We start from the raw sequence: 22,600 nt of genomic DNA, 5'->3' as shown, positions 1-22,600 counted from the left end.
CAAATCCTACTTGTCTTTTTTTCTTGTAAGTAAAAATTTATTGGAACCCAGCCTCACCCCTTTGTTTACATATTGCCTAGGTCAACTTTTGCATAGATAAGGCAGAATTAAGTCGTTGAGACTGAGATCAGCTGACTTGCAAAGCCTCAAATATTTGCTATCTCGTCCTTTACAGACAAACTTTGCTGCCCCTACTCTAAATTAATGCATCTGTATAATAAATAAACTTCACAGCCTACAAGTGTTTATATTGTCCAAAAATTTCAGAGACAAGTTATGTGTAAAATTGGGAAAATCTACTTCAAAAATATGTACAATCTCATCTTTACTTCTATGAATCACAAATTGTACTTTTCATATTTACTACTTTTCATATTTGCTTTTATAATGTACATTATACAAAAAGGGTAAGTGATAATATTCTTATTTCTCAGATGAGGACACTAAAAAACAGAGGAAATCTATAATGCAGAGCACTGATACAAGCAAATACAGATGTTTCCAATATGAAATTAAACAAATTTCATATTCAACTGAATCTGCCAGCAGCTATAACTGTCACTGTATCTCAAGATCAGTTCTTGTAAAAAACTTAATGTTCTTCACAGGGACTTTAAAAAGTATTTTGAAACATTAATATCAGAATTCAACCAGTTTTCCTTTTCTTATTTGTAACAACTCCTTTAGAAATTCAGCACTCCAAACAACTTGACTATGCCATGCACATTTTGTTCATTCACTCATTGATTCAACTAATGTTTATTTAGTGGCTATTACTGCACTACATGCTAGTAATAGAGATTTGAAGGAGCTCTTGGTCCACTAGATCAGATGAAAAGCAAACCCCACATAAGGCAGAGCATGCTATCTGCTATGATGAAAGCATATGCAAAGGATTATGGGAGCACAGGGTCCACTGCATTTTACTGGGATGATTCAGGAAAGCATTCCAGAGAATCTGTACCTTAAGGGCTATCCCACCCACCAGTGGTCTGGCAGCCAGCTGGGTCAGGACCCAGCCCCTACCATCAGCAGGCTGGCACCAGTCCCAGGACCCCCCAGGGCCACATAACCAGCTACCTCAAGACACAGTTCCACCAACCAGTGGGTCAGTGAGAGCCCTGTGTCACCAGACCATGAAGCCAGCCATGCTGGGACCCAGGCACTCACTCCAGCAGGCCAGCAGCCACTGAATGAGGTAGGGCCAGGCGCAAATGAGGCAGAAATAAATTAAATACAGGCTAAAATACAATTTTAAAAAATCAATGAAACTAAGAGCTGGTATTTTGAAAAGATAAACAAAGTTGATAGACCTTTAGCTAGACTCATCAAAAAAAAAAGGAGCCCATATAAATTAAATCAGAAATGAAAGAGAAGTTACAGCCAACACCACAGTAAAACAAAGGATCATAAGAGATTACTACGAACAATTATATTCCAATAAAATGGACAATGTAGAAGAAACGGATAAATTTCTGGAAATGTACAATCTCCCAAGAATGAATCAGGAAGAAATAGAAAATATGAACAGACAAATTTCCAGTAATGAAATTGAATCAATAATTAAAAAAAAAAAAAAGAAAGCTTACAGAAAACAAAAGTCCAGTACCAGATGGCCTCACATGTGAAGTCTATCAAAAATTTAAAGAAGAGTTAACATCTATCCTTCTCAAACTATTCCAAAAATTTGCAGAGAAAGAAATGCTTCAAGGCCAATATCACCCTGATACCAAAACCAGACAAAGATATCACACACACACACAAAATTTTAGGCTAATATCATTGATGAACATAGGTATACATATCTTCAACAAAAAATTAGCAAATTGAATTCAACAATACATTAAAAGGATCATACCCTATGATCCACTGGGACTTATCCCAGGAATGCAAGGATGGTTCAATATCCACAAATCAATCAATATGATATACCACCTTAACAAATTAAACAATAAAACTCAAATGATCATCTCAATAGAAAAAGCTTTTGACAAAATTCAACATGCATTTATGATGAAAACTCAACAAAGTGGGTATGGTGGGAACATACCTCAACATTATAAAGGCTATATATGAAAATCCCACAGCTAACACCATACTCAATGTGGAAAGCTAAAAGTGTTTTCTGTCAGATTGGGAACAGGACAACGATGCCTACTCTTGCCATTTTAATTCAAAATAGTGTTGGAAGTCCTAGCCACAGCAATCAGACAAGAAAAAGAAATAAAAGAAATCCAAATTGGAAAAGAAGTAAAACTTTGCAAAAGACAGGACACTTTATAGATAAAATCCTAAAGACACCACTCCAAAACTATTACAACTCATCAATGAATTCAATAAAATTGCAAGATGCAAAATTAATATACAGAAATCTGTTGCATTTCTAAATAAAAACTAACTGCAAACTATCAGAAAGAAAAATTATGAAAACAATCCCATTTATCATCACATCAAAAAGAGTCAAATATCTAGGAATAAATCTAACTAAGGATGTAAAAGACCTATACTTGGAACATTATAAGACACTGATGAAAGAAATTGAACACAACACAAACAAATGGAAAAGTATAACATGCTCAAAGTTTGAAAGAATTAATATTGTTAAAATGGCCATACTACCCAAGGCAATCTACAGATTCAATGAAACCCCTATCAAAATATCAAAGGCGTATTTTACAGAACTAGAACAAATAATTCTAAAATTTGTATGAAAACACAAAAGACCCCGAATAGCAAAAACAATCTTGAGAAAGAAGAACCAAGCCGGCAGTATCACAATCCTTGATTTCAAACTATACTACAAAGCTCCAGTAATCAAAACACTACAGTACTGGCACAAAAACAGACACCTAGATCAATGGAGCAGAATAGAGAGCCCAGAAGTGAACCCACATGTATATGGTCAATTCATCTATGACAAAGGAGGCAAGAATACAAAATGAGGAAAAGACATCCTCTTCAATAAAGGGTGTTGGAAAAATTGAACAGCCACATGAGTAAGAATCCAACTGGACTATTTTATCACACCATACACAAAAATAAACTCAAAATTAATTAAAGACGTAAATGTAAGACCTGAAACCATAAAACTCCTAGAAGAAAACATAGGCAGTATGATCTTTGACATAAGCCTTAGCAATATTTTTTTGGATCAGTCTCTTCAGGCAAGGGAAACAAAAGCAATTTTAAAAATGGAACTAAATTAAACTAAAAAGTCTTTGCACAGTAAAGGAAATTATCAAAAAAGCTGCCAACTGAATAGGATATTTGCAAATGATACATCTGAAAAGGAGTTATAAACCAAAATACAAAGAACTCATACAACTCAACATCAAAAAAAAAAAAAAAAAACCCAGTTAAAAAATGGGCAGAGGACCTGAATAGACATTTTTTCAAAGAAGATATGCATATGGCCAACAAACACATGAAAAATGTTCAACATCTCTAGTCATCGGGGAAATGCAAATCAAACCAACAATGAGCATCACCTCAGACGTGTCAGAATGGCTATTATCAAAAAACAACAAATAATTGTTGGTAAAGATGTGGAGAAAAGGGAACCCTCATGCACTGTTGGTGGGAATATAAATTGGTGTAGCCACTATGGAAAACGGTATGGAAGTTACTCAAAAAATTAAAAAATAAAACTACCATATGATTCAAAAATTCCACTCCTGGGTATTTATTCAAAGAAATGAAAACAATAATTTGAAAATAAACATGCACCCTTATGTTTATTGCAGCATTATTTACAATAGCCAAGATATGGAAGCAATCTAAGTACTCATTTATAGATTAATGGATAAAAATGATGTGAGATTATATATATATATATATATATATATATATATATGATGGACTAATAGCCTAAAAAAAAAAAGAATGAAATCTTGCCATCTGCAACAACAAGGGTAGACCTAGAGGGTATTATGCTAAGGGAAATAAGTCATAGAAAGACAAGTAGCATATGATTTCACTTATATGTGGAATCCATAAAACAAAATAAATGAACAGACATAAAACAGAAACAGAGTCATAGGTACAGAGAACAAACAGGTGGTTGCCAGAGGGGAGAGGGGTGGAGGAATGAAAGAAATAGATGAGGGAGATTAAGAGGTACAAACTTAAAAAAATATTTGACAATGGAGGAAAGACACTTTAACCATATCTTACAGATTTCATACAATTGCAATGTTATCTTTCTGATAAAGAAATTTTTCTCTGTTATAATTTTGAAACCTTATATATTTACATATATATTTATAATGCACTAGAATGCTAGTAAATATAGAACAATTTTATATCAAATGAAATTTGAATTTACAAATTATTTTTCCAAGGCTATTCAGGTTCTATCAGAAAAGAAAAAGCAGAGCAGTTATACAATAAACTGACATGTTTTCTTACTTCAATCTATGCTAAAGCTGCTTTAGTATTTGGAAGAAGTGATACTTCTAAGCCTTCTTACTAAACGTTCCAGTGCTCTCCATGGGGAGAGTCTAGCCACTTACTGTAAAGTGGGTAAAACAACAATATTTGCTTCACTTAGATTATCAGAACATTATCATTGCTATATTTTTTTGCACAGGAAATAGAGTTCTGTGTGTAATGTAATGCTGTGTTTCTTCCAAACACCAATAGTTATGTTAATTGATAAAAAATGTTAATGCATAAGAATTTGTGAATATTCCATATGAATTTTGAGCTTGGTGAAGCATTTGAGAAATGAAATCACCCTTCTTTAATGCTTAAACTCTTACAGCATACCCACACTGGGTAGCAAAACTGAATGATACTCAGTTAGACAGCGGGAGCCCTCTCCGATGGGAATGTAAGGCAACTGGAAAACCCAGACCCACATACCGTTGGCTGAAGAATGGAGTACCCCTCTTGCTTCAGGTACTGTTCGTAACCTTAGCCTGTTCCAGTGTAATTTTAGAAGGATTTCACACAGGACAAGCTATCTTCCTTTAGTCGTATTGAAAGCCATTTCTTATGTATCCCTTATATTTGGAATGAGAAAAATAACATATATAGTTAAAATTTTCTTTTTATTTTAATTGCCTCATTACTTCTTTGAGTAATATATCACTTCTTTAAATTTTATTCTATCCTATAAATTCATTCAAAAATATCAGTGATTATCATAGACGTATTGCCATTTCCAGCAGACTTTTAGACATCATCTAGTTTATTGCTATCACTTTGCAGATGTTGGAGTTATCTCCAAGAAGTAAAGTGACTTGCCCAAGATCATATATCTAGTAAGAGATGAGAGTGGAAGAGAATCCTAGTCTTCTGTGTCCTAGGCAGGTTCTTCACAACATCCTGCTACACATTGACAAATTTATTTTTAGTAAATCTCTTGCATGCTTTTATTTTATTTTTTATTTTTTAACATCTTTATTGGAGTATAATTGCTTTACAATGGTGTGTTAGTTTCTGCTATATAACAAAGTGAATCAGCTATACATTTACATATATCCCCATATCTCCTCCTTCTTGCGTCTCCCTCCCACCCTCCCTATCCCACCCCTCTAGGTGGACACAAAACACTGAGATGATCTCCCTGTGCTATGCAGCTGCTTCCCACTAGCTATCTATTTTACATTTAGTAGTGTATATATTCCCATGCCACTCTCTCACTTCGTCCCAGCTTACCCTTCCCCCTCCCCGTGTCCTCAAAACAACTTAATACCTACTGAATTTGAGAATAAATTGATTACTATTTAAAATAAGAATAATTGTTATAATTTCAGCTCTTTCCCTTGTTGTGGCCTTTCCAGGAAGGAGAGGAAAAAGGGAATAGTTCACTATTTATGGACAAAAGAGAGAGAAAGTTTGAAATTCCAAACACAGCTTCTGCCCAGGTCCTGCCATTACCAAAGGATCTCTTGACTGACATTTGCCTCTTTGGGCTTTGGTTTGCTCTTTTGTAAAATGAAGAGGTTGGATCAGATCATCCCTACAGTCCCATCCAGCTCCAATATTCCCTTACTCTAAAACCAGTTAGTCCAAAACAGAACACAGTTACACAAAAAGACAGACAGAAATAAAAAAGAACAATAGAGCTGTTAAGGAAAACTGAGGGGGAGGGAGTGGGAATCCTGAGATACTCGTTCATTGCCTGTCTCTCTCTAATTCTCTTTGGGATATCAGATAAACCTTGAGATGGGATCTGTGCTAGTTATATTTTCAACTCCCACATCCAAGTAAAGTGAATTCCACTGGCAGATAATAGTCTGTTAAGCGAATGGGTTAATTTTTAAAAGGATGTCAAATTTCTTGGCATCTTCGTTGATAGGTAATCAAAGCACTGCTCACTAAAATTAAAAGAATGATTTGTTTGACATTAAGGAGATAAGACACCTGGTTGCTTAACAGCATTTTAAATTTAAAATTTGCTTTTGAAATGTGTTCTTGGCCTCAGTTTACCTCAGTTTGCTAATGCTCAATCCTCTGTCTTCTGTATTGTTTCATCTGATCAGTTTACATTTTCTGACCAATAGTTTTATGCAGAATCCAGTTGCAGGGCAATTTTTTAATTTGTGTTACTGTGTTGCGAAGTGAGAGAAAAGGCAGACTTCTGACCGGATTAATATAGTAAAGAGATTCTTGTGATGACCTGGCCTATATTTAACCTTGATCCCTTGTATATACAGTCTCAATCCTTCTACCATTTGAACTCCTGCTTCTCCTTTGTAAAATGAATTCAAATAAAAGCAGTATCGGCTGATTGTATTTCATAAGCTTAACTAGTATACCAAACAAAAGCAGTTTATTTTAAAAACATAACCAAAAGTAAAACTCATAAGTATAACTACAGGAAAATATAGTTATAATTTCTTTTCTGACTGAGAAATAGTTGTATTTTACAGAAGATATTATATTAGAATAATGAACAGTAGATTTGTGTTCCTAAGTTGTCAAATAATGTTCAACTGTATTAATCAGAGGCTTTTTTGTCTTGATCTAGCAGAGAGTAACTGCAAAATCTCTATGATTCATTCACTTTCTATATCTATTTTTTTTTATTCCATTACAGAGTAGGGTTGAGATGGTTAATGGAGTATTGATGATCCACAATGTGAATCAATCAGATGCTGGAATGTATCAGTGTTTGGCTGAAAATAAATATGGAGCCATTTATGGGAGTGCTGAGCTGAAGATTCTAGGTATGCAATTTCTAAGTAAATAAAGAGGAAAAAAATGTTGCTTCTTTTCATGCTGTAATTCTTACTATACTGAAGGTTTATGATGTGATCGTAAAAACCTATTTTATGGTTTGCAAAGAAATACTATGTCTTGCTGATATGTATTTTTTTTAAGCTTTAGGAGACAAGTTTACATGGTGTACAGTTTGTCCCATAACTTTCTATAAGATTTTCTCTAATTTTAGTTTTAATCCTAACAGGTTTATACAATATGTCTTTTCTATGGTATTAAAAATATCATGTAAGAAAAGTATGTTAACTTTCAAGGAAGAATGTTTTAAGGGTAGGGAATCAGAATGTAGGTTTTCAACACAGCAGTGCTTAATATTCTCCCAAGCAGCTGCTACCTACCAGTAGGTATGTGGTTCCTGTAAGGTGGGACTCCTAAGTAAATCTCACTCTCTTGAAGGGTCATCAACCGTTGTCACCTTTACAGGTTGATGAAAGCCCTTCTGAGGCCAGGCCAGCAAGCTCCTAGTGTTACACTCTTGAGAATATAACCACAACACTAGCATTATTTCACTCTTTAATACAAGAAAAATTCAGTCCAGGGGAATAAGCTACCCAGATTGAGCATGGTTCAGTTTCTGGAATAGATTTTACTTTTTCCCACTCTCATGATTTTCTAAGCTTTTGTTCTGGGATGATTATAATACAAAGAGAGAGACTTAGATGATCTTAACGCACCATATCCCAAACGTGGGCAGGAGCCTAAGTGTGCTTTGTACTTTCCACTGACCCAAAGCACAACATTAACAGAAACACCCAAGATCTCTGGAATCTGAAAATGCACCATTCACATATCAGCTATGTGATAAATCAAAAACCATAAATCAAGCAGAATTATGAATGTTTACATTTGAAATTTCTTCACATTATCACAAATCCATCCAAAATAGATATAGGAATCCACGTTTCAATGTCGTACATCCTAACCAATCAAATATTAATGTACTTTCTTGTCAGCTCATACTCCAACATTTCTGAATTAAAAAGCTGATTCAGCTTTCACCTAGTTAATGTTTTACCCAGAAACACTCTCAAATGTGTCCCTTTCTCATTCACTAGACATATTTTCAAAATTATGTTTAATAAGGTATATTCCCAGTAGGCAACCAAAAATATCACCTGTGATCTTCCTATAAATTCCTTAACTTTTCTTTCAATTTTTTAATCCATGGCAATTGGTACCTTTTGTGTGTGTGTTGCATACATATCTTTTAATGTTGTGTGCCATGCATTATACTGATATGTGATGGACATAAAAAACTTATGAAATATTCATAAAATTGTCATATTGGCATAAATAAATGTCTCAGATACAGTAAACTTGTACGCATATTTCCAGTTTATCTTTTAGATTCAAAGGTGACTTTTTTTTTAATTTGTTTTTGTCTCTCTGTCACGTGTTGTTTTTGTCCAGCATTCTCAACCACAGCTACCTACTGGAATTTCCTGGGAAGTTTAATCAAAACTGTCTTCAAATGATCAGGCCTAGATGAATAATTGCAAACAATGAAATAAAATTTTAATTGAAATTTAAATAATTCAATTTCTTAAAAATATATTTCTTTTAAAACTACATTTAATTTTGTATACTATTAAAATAAAATATGCATTAAAACTCATAGATAGGAAATGGGCTACACAGGATTGCCTTCTATGCAGATAACCTCCATTTTTCCAAAGGAAGCCCAAAATAGACTTCTGTGTCCAGCCCCTTCACCTTTTGTCCAAAGTGCTCATTAGTCTTTCACAATTAAAGTTGATAATCATAATTAAAGCATCTCATTCTTTGAAACAGCCTTTGTCTCTGGGCCCCACAATTGTATGGAACTATCACCTGCTGTTGGAAAGAGAAGCCAATAAGATAGCTACTAATTAATAATAAATTAAATTTCAAGTTAGTGCCTTTTACATGTGTAGATATCCTATGATTTTATTAGAAATGCATTCCAAAGATAAAGTTGCCAAATCTTGGTGAATCATCCATTAGAGGTTATTGTCATTGCTTGTGGTAGAACTAACCTTTTACTTTTTCATAGCTTCAGCTCCCACTTTTACACTGAATCAACTGAAGAAAACAATAATTATTACTAAAGGCCAAGAAGTCATCATAGAGTGCAAACCCCAAGGCTCTCCAAAACCAACCATCACTTGGAAGAAAGGAGACAAAGCAGTTAGAGAGAATAAAAGGTTAGAAGTCTATTTCATAATTCAAACTCTTAATATCAGACTTTTTGAATGCAGATGATACAAAGTATATGTCTTGCCATAATTGTGAGATATATGTCATGAACTGACTGAACTATGGTTTTGTCTACATAGTGATTAAAAAAAATCAAATGATTTATAAAGAAAAAAGTTATACCTCAATATAACCAGACTTCTTTGCTTCAATGGTGTTTCAACACCAGTTGGGAATTTCACCAGGTTATGAAGAAAGCAAACACTTTAATTAAGTTAGTAATTTTTGGTTTTCATTTGGGTCTGCAGATTTGAGGATCCACAAGTTATCTATGATAATCTTTAGAGATCGGGTTCTCATTTCAATGCTAATATTAAAAATAATATAAATATACCCTGGATCTTCTGGATAATCAATTTATGACAGAATATTTCCAAGTGAAATTTGTGCCGAAGTTTGCATTTTTGTTTTCAATCACATTGATGCAAAATACTATAGAATTATTTCAATTGCCACAGGCAAATGAGAAATGTTCAGAGAACTATTTAACGTGTAAAGGTTTGTCTTTGGTATGTAAAGCCAAAGGATACCACAGGAATACAAATGGGGAAAAGTGATGAGAGAATCAAATACTTGCATGACAGTTGATATATGGCAAATTTGAAAGTTCCATGCTTTACCAATCATTATCATGTGGTGTTTTACCTTTGGCAAAATATTATCCTCCATTCTGTTAAAATAATGTTGTATATGTTGTTTTACAGTTTTGTTTTTCATTTGATCTATAAAGATAAGGAGTTTATGTTTTGTTTTATGTTTGGGTCTCTGTAAACATATAGCTAAAATAATTTAATTCAGCATTAGAGGTCCATTTAAACAATTCTTTAAGTAATTTTGGAATATTTTGAAATACTTGAAAAATTTCTTTAGAATATATGTATATTTTTCCCATTCAATTCTGAGAAGCACTGTTTTAAATTGCTTGTCTCTGATGAAATAATTTATGAATGATTGGATTCCATCCAGGCCCAAGGATCTACGCTGCCTGGAAAAGGTGACAACCTAGAATTGACATGGGTCATAATGGACATTTTGTTTTGAAAAAAATTTCTCTTTCTTAGTGGGGGTAGGGCTGGGCAGCAAATCACACACTGAGAGATCAGTGTTGCATTTTGTTGAATTGCATTTGGTTGAATTACATATGGTCGAATTGAAGTTTTTTGGATTATTGCTCAGAAATATGAAAAAAAAAAACTGACACAAATCTTTCATTAAAGCAGAAGAAAATTAATTCATTGTATAACAGTAAGAACATATTTACATTGCTTGGTTATCATTTTTTCTGAATGTATTAAATTTTTTCATAATATCATCAAAATATATATGCCATATTAGTACAAGCCATTCCATTTGAAATGCATTACTTTGTGTTTGTGGATGGCATGTGAGCCTTGTCTTATTTATTTCAGTTCACCATAGAATGTTCCTCATCAACTATTCATAGATATCACATTGAGTTTAAAAAAGTGGCATCTCTTTTGTCCAAGCAAAAGTACTGAGAGAGGAACAGGATTATGGGTTTTCTATTACAACAAATATGAGCATAATAAACTTTTTATTTTCCAGAAGAAGTTAAAAAGTATAGTTTGTGAATTTTCCATTTTTCTTGCTCACTTTTCTATTCACTGCTAACCCCTTGGGTTAGTGAGACAAATACAATGGCTTCAAACACAGATCACTCAATTTTTCCAGATCTAAATACTTCTGATCAAAGTGCTATTTAGGAAAAAGGCTGAAAGGTGTTTTTATTTAAGTAAAAGCAAGATTTGGGCACAATTACTTAGCATTGTGTTACCCTGAATGATATGTTTATATCATAACAGGTCTGTAAACTGGTTGAATTTAATAACAAAGACCAAAGATCATAGTGCATTTTTATTTTTTTGGCCGCATCTGCACAACATGCAAGATCTTAGTTCCCTGACCAAGGATTCAACCCGTGCCCCCTGTGGTGAAAGCACAGAGTCTTAAACACTGGGCCACCAGGGAAGTCCCAAAAGGGCATTTTTATTCTTAAAAATTGACAGGACCACTTGCAAAATATAACTTTTAGTTGTATGCAATTTACTACCACACTGAGATTTCAGGTTTCACAAAGAATACAATCTAGTTGGGTATAAAAAAATATAAATGTTCAAATATTAAAATAAGAGGCTAAGATTTAATTCACAATAGAAAGATTTCCACAAAGTAGTATGAGAAGACACACATAGATATTTGGACAACTGTACATTCTAAAAATATGAATGGAAACTTGAAACTTAAAATTTTAATGATATGTATTATACATTCTTTAAAATAGCATGTCAGTTACACATGACAACTTATTTTCTTACATATATTTTAGATCATTTGTCTCTGTTACAAAGCACCTCAACCATTTGTAAGAATTGTAAATATAAGCGTAAGTGGAAAGGGAGATGTTAGAAAACTGTTAAGGCTTTGAAAAGTTTGGGTCATATGTATTTCACATGGGGCTACAGTTTCAAATCATGGTTTATTTTGTTGTAATATAAGTATATTCACCATTCATGTGATCTTCATCAAGTATGTCCCCCACTCATGCAACCTACAACTGGAAAAAAAAATGTTAAACGAATAGCCTTGCCCTTCATTCATAATCTTCACAGTTATTTGGGGTCTTTCCAAATTAAAGATTGAAACAGCAAAAGGCAGTTTCCTACATGGTCAAATAAAGACTAGTATTACATTGGGGAAAAGGTTTTAAAGTAATAATATATCATAAGAGGAACATTTAAGTGTGAGAAACATATCACAAAGCATAAAATTGTGTCCAGAGCAATAGCATAAAAATGTAATAAAAGATTTTAATTGCAGAAAAAAATGTCACCTAATCATCTGAGAACATCTCAGAAAGGTGAATTTGAATCTAGCATTAATTTCAATTTAACTGTAAACTGTAAATGCAATGTTATAACAACTGGAGGTTAATAGTCATTTGTTTTATCAATAGAGTGTCAAACAATTTATTAGCTTACCTTTTCTGCCACATTTTCATGGAATGTTCCCAAATTCAGTTTCGTTTTGTTTGTTTTGGGAGGGATACTTCAAAACACAGACTTTTTTGAATTTATCTGTTTCACTAAAGAAATACATAAACCATTATTCTAAAGTTTAAAATTTAGTAAGGAATAACTAGAACACAACATGAATTTTAGAAGAAATATGATTAACAAATAAGTTGTCTGATTATATATTACAAAATATTTCATTCATTTGACCCTAAATGATACATCTAAAGTATGTAAGAAAATGGATATTAGAGTTTGTGAGTTGCTTGTAGTCATTTGTTGTTTATATTACAGAATGAGTTGTTTATATCAGAAAATGATCAATATGAACTGCTGTTCAAACATTAAATCATATTATTACTAATAATGATGATGATTACTCATAAGTCTGTAGCATTTATAATTTACAGAGCATTTTAACATTGTGAGTAACAGAACCCAGTGAATAAAACAGGAAGACTATGAGTTTTCAACAAGTTACTTGATTTTCTTACTTATAAAATTGGATTCTAAAAGAGTAACCTTGTTGGGTTCTGAAAAATAAATGAAATTTTGTGTGTAAAATACACTGGCTGGTGTACGGCATTCAGTAAGTGCTCAATGAATGTTACCATGGTGATGAAGTTGTTGCTGCTGAACTTGGCAGTGGTGGTGTCGGTGATGATGATGGTATCATTTGAAACTTTGAATCTTTGCATACTGGCCTCAATTTTTGTTATCAATAGTTCTGAAAAACTTTAACACTTTCCTATCCTTTCTCTACCAATTAAGGGAAAGATACCTGAACTAAGTTATTATCTGGCATTAAAGGAGTCTTTTGGGCCTTCCATGTGACAAATTTGTTAATCTGTGTCCCTAAATTGAATTCTTTGTCCCTCACACCCAAAACCTCCACTTCTTGGCATTTATTCCTGGTGTGGCCATTCTCACCAATCTTACCTACTCCTAGTTCAGTATCATTGAGATAATTTCTGAACTAGCAGGTTGAATAGTTGCTTGTTCCATGATCAGTATTTTAGGCCATGTGAATATACATATAGATAAATATACATGGGGAGTTAATGGAAATAGAGAAGAAGATTTTAAAACTATATTTATTTTTTTCTTTTAAGGAATCTCTTGGTTTTGCCCCATTGCTTTTAAAGATCACCAGCACATATCCACTTAAGTTCCTTTATCAATCATGTCCATTTTCATACTAAAACGAATTTGCTCCAGGAGTACTAAGACATGAAACAGTCCTTGGGGATTTTCTCCTCTAGTATACTTTCATTCAGAATGTTCTGCTCATCAAACTCATACTAGATTTTCACTTCAGCTCATTATTTCCATTACTTGGCCATTATCTTTTGTTAAAATATAATCACCCAGAGGCACTCCAGCAGTGCACAAATATTAAGCTTGTATTATTCCTTGTTCATTTCCTGTACTTTTTGTGGACAAAGACAATTTTGGCTGAAATGAAGAATACATAGTTTTTGATAAAGGCACAATTTGTTTTGTTTCCTTTCCATCTGCACATATATAAACTGTTATTGCAATGCATAGAATATGCCATACATGTTTTAAAAATTATTCACAATTATTGGAATAAGTACCAATTTTCATTTCTAGATGGGGGCGGGTGGGTACCAGTTACAGAGATAATAGACTATAATTCAGATGGGTGCTAAAGAAACGCTGCATCCCAAAATATAAAAAGTATCCTATGGAGGGGCAGTATTATAACGTAATTTTTCTTTTATGGGCCTATAATCTAAGGAAAGACTTGTAATAATCCTTTCCTCACCAAAGGAGCTTCAGAACGGCGAAGTTTCCAACTTACTCATTTAACACGCACAGAAAATCTCACTTGAAATGCCCATTAGTTGACTTCTAGTGGGAATTCATGTTGTGTTTATTAGGCAACAATGATCAGGCTCACATACTGACTCACAGACATATGGAAAAATATATTCTTAGCACAAGCCCTGAAGGACACTATTACTGAGGGGAAAACAGGGTCTTCTTTCATTTTCTAAGGAAAAAGAGGAATTCATGGGTATAATTAAGGTCTTGTTTCCGTCCCTTTGTTTCTATCTACATGCTGTGTCTGCTAATGAACAAGCTGTTTCATTGTTTCCTCTGCGACAATGTATTTTACATATTAAGAACATAAAACAATATAGACCCTAGGTATCTTGCTTTTTTCAGGGTCTAAGAAATTGTACAATGAGGGAAAATGAGCATTCATATATCAAGAATATGTCAGTTGACTTCCTTTATTAATTAAAATCTATGCTTTCAAAGGAAATAAAATAAAATAACATTATTTATCTAAGGGAAGAGAAAGTTGATAGCTGACTTCATAAGTTTTAATATGTGTGAACTGCTTGCAATCTACAATGTTTTATCTGCAATGTTTATCAGAGACTGTGACTTGCTGTTCCAGAAGCCCACCAAGCTTAAGGGGATGAGGAGGAAATGGCCTTACATATGTTATGGTGGGGTTAGGATGCTGACTTCCTGGTTTCAAAAGCTAACTGCAGAAGGTCCTGCCTAATTAACCTTCTCTTTAAAATGCTAGCAAAACACTAAAGAGGAAAAAATGCAAAGCCATAGGAGCATTGGAAATTAACCAATGTAGATGAACAAATTTTTGGCCTCTAGGAGGAATCACTCCTTCAAGTAAAAATGGGCTCAATTAAGAAATGCTCAAGGGCTATTAAAACCTAGGTCCCTGAAACTACAACTAAATCAATATAAGAAACTAACAGGGAGTCTTCCACTAACTGCCCTCCACCCTCCAAAGTATTTTATCTTTAATTACACTGGACTCTCATAATTCCCCAAAGCACGTTCTTCATCTTCTCACCTTGTAAACTTTACACAAACTTTTCCCTTCTCTCTCCTCCCCTTCCTTGTAGCATGCTGGTCAACCACAACAACACTTGAAATCCTAACTCAAAAGACAGAACTCTCTTCTTATGCTTTCTCACCATTGGAAATGCTCAAGCAGATACAATTATCAAGAAGCTGTAGTTAGTAGGAAGTTAGATAAATGATGTAACTCAACTTCTAACTTTTAATTTAGTTCCCAATATGTGCCAATTCACGACCCTCTGATTTAGATATTGTCATCTCTAATATACCAATTTTGAAACTTAAAGAGATTAAGTGATGTGTTCAAGGTCATCCATCATAAAGCTGAGCTTTAAAAATCAGTCTGATGCTAGTCAATGATTCTCTGATAATCTTTAATAGTCAGATTGTCTAGCAGTGATATTGCATTTCAATCTACATGGAGAATAGTGATTGAATTCCTTCTTAGTGTCCCTGATGTTTTTCTGATTCACCTTCCCTGTCTATATTCAAAAGCTGCATGACCAACTTCATAGGCAGTTTTCACACACACACACACACACACACACACTCACAAATATTCAGAAAATCCTCCAAATAAAGAGCTAAATTTGAATCTAATTTTCCTTCCAACAAAAGCCATGGAGCCAAACTAAAAACCAAGAGACACAGTGGTCAAAATTTCACCTTGCTTTTATTTTTTTCTTTCTCCATCTTACCTTATGTTAAACTGGACCACAAAGGTATTGATTGACAGTCCAGTTATAAGAAATATTATTTGTTCTTTAGTTTCAGTGGCACATTGATCAATTGATCAAGTGGTATAGAAAAAATAATTCTAAAGATGCCATTATTGTGATGCTTCTGGGCTGTGCTCGCATATTTTTCCCATTGTAGATCTCCCTTATTTTGAGGGATACCCAATGTTTCTAAACTTGGTCTTCCTCAGACAATGAATCACCCCAAATTATTCAAATTTATTGAGTAACAACGTGCTCACACTACGACAAATAGTTGAATGGGAATGGAAGATCAAAAGAATTCTCACATTTTCAGATGATTCCATTTTCAAAAGTATGTTTAGATAATATAACAATGATCATGAATATTCAAATTAATGACATTCATTTAAAGACAAAATATGCATGTAAGAAAGCTTCAAATTATTTGTTCCTAACATTTCCCAAGTTTAAGGTCACGGAAAATCTAAATGTTTCTCTTCAAAGGTCTTCACACTTTTTTTCATGATCTCACCATCAGTTTGTTTCATTTCCACTTTTTAAAAAATTGTTGAATATAACAAAACATGCCTCAGTTCCCAAGGGGAGGTAACACTGAGGAAGTCAGTTAATTTAAGCTGCAAATGACAACAAAATAATTCTGGCTCTGTTGTGCTATGAACACCACCAGTTTGTGGCTTTACATCTCTAGCTAATTAGTAGTTTAGCAAATAGTTCATAAATTCTGCTTCTAATTATGGTTCATTTACCCCAGTTACTATAAATTGCTGCACAAGTTGCTTAGTTATGCTCTCCGCATAGGCACAACTTGAACAAATCATTAATTGCTTAAAGGCTTTTGTTTTCCAAAAGCCCCCCAGACTACAACGTTCAGCTCAATTTGTCCTTAATACAAAAAACAACTAAAATACTTGGGAATTCAAGCATCTAAGTACATACTACTGACTGATCCTACTATCTCACCAAGTGACTCTTCAGTGAATATAAAATAGTGAAGAGAGACGATTCCGGGGATGTTTAGAAAAAAGTATTTTATGATGGACATTTTTAGCTTCCTCTGAGAGTAGCAGAGTCACTTCTGTTCAGTTTTTGCATAAATCAGGATCTAATTTAACTATGGTTGACTCATAATGGGAATTAGTGGACTGGTTACAAACTAGGGCATAGACACAATAACCTTGACAACAATGAAAAACAACCTGCAGATCATTTCTGTAAAAGATAACATACACACATTTAATCATTAGCATGTTTGCTTCTCTTTGCTCAAATAACAGAGTTATTTATCAGATAAGGTTAGATAGGTAGATGGATAGATTGATAGATAGATAAATAGATGATAGATAGAAAAATATAAGATGACCACTATGTTCTTAGTTGTATCTAGAGGTTTCAGGGTACCAATTTATTTTTGTTTTTCTCTCTTTTCAGTTGTAAATAGGAGCTCCACTTCTTTCCCTAATGTCAAATTGCTGAGACACTGTTCTGTTTAATTCAATTTATTTCAGTGGAAACAAAACTTTATTCAACGTATACTGAATGTAAGACACTATGCAGGTTCATACCAAAACAAGTAAGACAGAATCTCAACCCTCAAGGTGGCACCTGTTTAAAGGGCAATAAAACTAACTCATAGATAATTACAAAACAGGATATTTAAGGTAATAATAACATAGGATTATTAACACAGGATCCTTAATAGATACTATTTAGGTAATGTTAACAGGATAATTAAGACAACAATACAAATAAATACCTTTTATTGAGAATTGGTTCTTTTATCTAGGCAGTACTTAGTATCAATCCTCAAAGCAAGGTACCATTGTAAGGGACATATAATCAACCTCATTTTAAATAGGGTAATTGAGTCACAGAGAGATCGCCTAAGGCCACACACATAGCAAGTTACAGAGTCAGAAAGAAAGTCCAATTCTCATTGAATCCAAACCACTTCTTGGTGTATTCCATTCTGTAAAAAAAACTTTTGCGATTTAAGAAAAGGAGAAAATTAAATCTGTATGGAAGATGAGGGAAAACTTGGATGAACCGCCATTTGAAATAGTCCTTAAATAGGATTTGACACATAGAGGTAGAATGTATTTTAGAAATAGTTTAGAATTTGGAAAAACATAGTCATAAATCCAGCACACTTTTGTGAAAAGTAAATACTATTATTTGGCCAAGGAATAGATTATGTGTAAAAATGTAAATAAGCAGGAAAGATTGAATAGCTAAGGACAAATTGAGGAGAACTTGGAAAGACAAATTGAGTCTATGCTTAATTTAGTAGCCAACGGGTAGTTTTTAAAAGACTAAGCTCACGTCTATTTTGGAATATTTACTTTTTTTATACAGTTTTTTAAACTAAATTTAAATTTTCTGTAACAAAAAATATGCCCTAAATATTACACTAATCTTCCCAAAAGAAAAAAGATAAAACAATGACAAATATAAAATATGTAAATAAATATTATTTAAATATTCTGATTTTATCACTGAGCTGACAAGAAAGTCAGGAGGAAATGCTAAGGCCAGGATCTGAGCTTACCCTGGAGTCATGTGCCAAAACTGGCTTTTACCTCAAGGGTATTTACTGGCCTTAGTTTTTATGTGTTGCTGGGCCAAGAGGGAAGACAAAGCCCAGAGCATGCCCCCCTATAAGACTGGCTCACAAGTGGCTACCCATGCAGCATAAAAGTGACTTTTATATAAATCAACCTCCTCGGAAAAATCACAAGGAAAATCATGTCTTGTGTCTGAGTTCTGAATGGAGGGAGGAAGTCTTTCACTGAGATTTTGTAATTACCAGTCAGAAACCCTAAGGTATAGTACCTGGGCAGCCTGAAGAATTCAGTGTAAGAATGTAGTTAAGGTCGACGCCAACATGACTTGAACCCAGACACTTAAGGTACAACAAAGAATTAAAGGTAATGAAAGTACCCATATGTAGGCAATTTTTGTTTTATATTGCCATAAAAAACAATAATATTTTTTAATGTTACAAAATAAGAAAAAAAATCAAAAACTCAAAAACCATAACATGAGAGGGTATTTGGAGTTAAAGTGTTCCAAGATGCTTGAATTATTTGGAAACAGGTAAATATATTTATTCATTTTAGAATTTGCTAAGTTTAAGCATGTCTAAATTTCTAGTACAATGAATAAGAGGATTGAAATTAAGTGTGCTGTTTCCAAACTAGTTGAGGAAATAAATATAATGAAAAAAATTAACTAATCGATGAACAGAGGAGAATGAATATATATATATATATATATATATATATATATATATATATATACACACACATATGGCAAATGAGGGACAAATAGGAAGTATGAAATAAATTAGTAAAATAAACACAAACATCAGGAATGACTAGAAATATTGAACTAAAATAAAAATCTGATAATCATATGTTTATAAGAGATATGCTTAAAGCATAAGGAAATAGGAAAGCTGGAAGTTAAAGAGTAGGAAAAGATTTATCAGTTAAATACTAACCCCTCCAAAAACTTAACTCCATCCATATCATAAAAATAGACTATAAAAGAAGAAATATAAAGATGGTCATTATATTAAAAAAGCTTAAATTGATCAAGCAAACAATTTAAAACCTTTACATCTCTTATAACTGCTTCAAAATATGCAAAATAAAAATGAACCATTTTATAAGAAAAAATAGGTGAATCGTAGTAGGTGAATTTAACATATATTCCTTGTATTTCAGAACTTAGAGGAAAATTTATATCTTAAAGGCTTATATTAGAAAAGGAGAAAGCTGAAAATGAAAGAGTTAAGTGTCTATCTTAAGAATTTAGGAAAAGAACATGAAACTAAACTTACAGAAAGTAACAAGAAATTTATAAAAGCAAAAATTAATTAAACTGCAAACAAATATCAAACATAATTGAAGGGTTGACCAAATATTGGTCCTTTCAACAGGCTAAGAAAATTGGCACACCCCTAGTGATCAAGAACATGAGAGAAGACATAAAAAAATTTAAGAGAAAAAATGGAAACATAAGCACAAATTTTGCAGACAAATTGAAAATATAGTAAGAATATGAGGAATAACTGAATGTCAACAAAGTTGTACGCTCAAATGAAAGGGAGAAATAAAACATAATTTCCCAAACTGACTCAAGAAAAATTGGAAAATCCAAATAGTCAACTAATTATTATATTAATCTTTAAAAGCCTTCACCCCTCCCACCACATGCAAACTCCAGCCCCAGATACTTTTACTTAAAAGTTCTACCAAACAAAGGATAAATGATTCCAATCTTACACAGCTGTTTTATAGTATAGAAAAGAAGGAAAACAACCTAACTGAAGCTGACAAAGAGAGTATGAGAAGTAAAAATACAAACCAAGCCCTCTCATGAGCATAGATGTAAAAATTCTAAACAAAATATTTGCAAATATAAAACAATAGAATCTAAAAAAGATACTACATGACCAAATTGGGTTTCACATAGGAAACCAAGTTGATTTAGCATGAGAAAATCAATTTATACAATTTACCACATTAAGGATTAAACAAGAAAAATCTTAATGTCATCTCAATAGAGCAGAGAAAGCATTTGATGAAATATACCTGTTTATGATTTTAAAAAGTCTCTAGCACCTGGGGGGAGGTGTGGGGACATTCTAAACCTCTGATGGTATCAATCATTCAATCAATAAACTAAGAATAGCAAAATATTAGAAGCATCCCCTTTGAGACTGGGAAATAGACAAGAGTTTCTGCTATAGCCAAATTCAGCATTTTATTAGAGGTCCCAGCCAGCAAGGGAAGAGAAGAAAAAGTATGAGAAATGGAAAGTAAAAAAGAAATGGAAAGTAATGAAAGTAAAGCTTTCATTATTGGCACAATACTTAATTGTACACATAGAAAGTTCAAAATAATATATAGAAAAATTATTTTAATCGCTTAGAGAGTTAACTAGGTTTCTCAATACAAAACATAAATAAACTTGCATTTCTATACACCAAAACAAAAAGAGTGAGAAATTTACAATGGCATCAAAGAAGTTACTTTTGAATGGGAGGCCTTGGAATTGTTCAGGGAGGGACAAACAGCATGCTTCTGGGATTAGTAATGTTCTAATTTTAAAATTTATATTTAGTTAAAATATATAATTTCATTTATCTATGGGTGATAACTTTTCCAAAAATATAGTACACCCAGGACCCAGTATTCTAGAAGCTTCTTACTTATTCCCTCTTTTCTGATGCCAGAGGAACATTTTAAGTGTCATATTCTCAAAGGCTTTTTTGAAAGAAACTCCTTTTTAAGATTCTATACAAAGCAGTTACAGAGACAAGTGGCTTGAGTTTGGGATTTTCCCATAGCAATTTAGAAATTTTTGTACTCTTCATCACTGTGTGCACCAGCAGTGTCATTGGACTGAAATTACTAATAACAGTGATTTACCAGACACCCATTGTGTACCAAGCTATGTTGCTTAATACTTTATAGATGCTGTTTCTTTCAAAGATGTTTTCTATGTGTTGTGGGATGTGTGTATGAACAAGTAAGTAGAAATGGAATAAGAGCAGACAATGTGAGAATGCCTGAGTGTAGATCTGACTATATTGTTTGTGCTTTTTGAGAAAAATATATAAAATATTTATGGTTTACCTATAATTTTGTTTTTGGTACAACTGGTTTCTCTGCTGGAATGGATCATTTTGTACAGTTTTCCCAGGGTATTGGAAGGTCATTGCTTTCAGAACCCTCTGCATGGATGCTCAAGACCCTTATATAAAATGGCTTGTACAGTCTGCCCTGCATATCTCTGTGTTCCACATCTATGGATTCAACTTTCTGTTGATCAATCTTCTAGGTATGTGCCAGAAGATAGAGAGGGCTGGCTGTATGTGCGTATTCTTAAGCTTTTCTTTTAACATCTATTATAAGATACTGGTTGACCTGTACATTATAAAATTCAATTTAAAAAAAATTTTAAAGTATTGAAATAGTATTTAGGAAATCCTCAGTCTCACATTTCATGATAGTTCTTGGTAAGTAAATTAAACATGAAAAAAATTACTTATTTACTTGCTAGATGTTTGGTTGTACCCCAATTTTTTTTTTTTTTTTTTTAATTTTGTTTATTTATTTATTTATTTATGGCTGTGTTGGGTCTTCGTTTCTGTGCGAGGGCTTTCTCTAGTTGCGGCAAGTGGGGGCCACTCTTCATCGGGGTGCGCGGGCCTCTCACTATCGTGGCCTCTCTTGTTGCGGAGCACAGGCTCCAGACGCGCAGGCTCAGTAATTGTGGCTCACGGGCCTAGTTGCTCCGCGGCATGTGGGATCTTCCCAGACCAGGGCTCGAACCCGTGTCCCCTGCATTGGCAGGCAGATTCTCAACCACTGCACCACCAGGGAAGCCCCCCAATTTTTTAATATACTCATTTTTTGATGATTTAATCATTATTGGAAAAAACAAAAACAAAAGAGAAGTGAACATCACCACTTGCTAGCTGTGTGAATTGAGCAATAATAATAATTGATAACA

The 22,600-nt window shown here is 33.4% G+C and overlaps 1 protein-coding gene across 2 annotated transcripts in view; it reads left to right on the top strand.

The window, feature by feature from the left end:
• CNTN5 (contactin 5) overlaps positions 1-22,600 on the top strand; it is a 1,402,912-nt gene that overhangs the window by 1,097,359 nt on the left and 282,953 nt on the right. For both annotated transcript variants that reach the window (XM_059930535.1, XM_059930534.1), the window contains exons 11-13: positions 4,763-4,899; positions 7,046-7,175; positions 9,260-9,410. In XM_059930535.1, the coding sequence (XP_059786518.1) occupies positions 4,763-4,899; positions 7,046-7,175; positions 9,260-9,410 (418 nt within the window). The remainder of the gene's footprint in view (positions 1-4,762; positions 4,900-7,045; positions 7,176-9,259; positions 9,411-22,600) is intronic.

The sequence above is a fragment of the Balaenoptera ricei genome, chromosome 8 (genome assembly GCF_028023285.1).
Source record: "Balaenoptera ricei isolate mBalRic1 chromosome 8, mBalRic1.hap2, whole genome shotgun sequence".
In the NCBI taxonomy this organism is placed as follows: domain Eukaryota; kingdom Metazoa; phylum Chordata; class Mammalia; order Artiodactyla; family Balaenopteridae; genus Balaenoptera; species Balaenoptera ricei.
The sequence above is the reverse complement of the archived record's forward strand: the minus strand, read 5'-3'. Positions and strand labels throughout refer to the sequence as shown.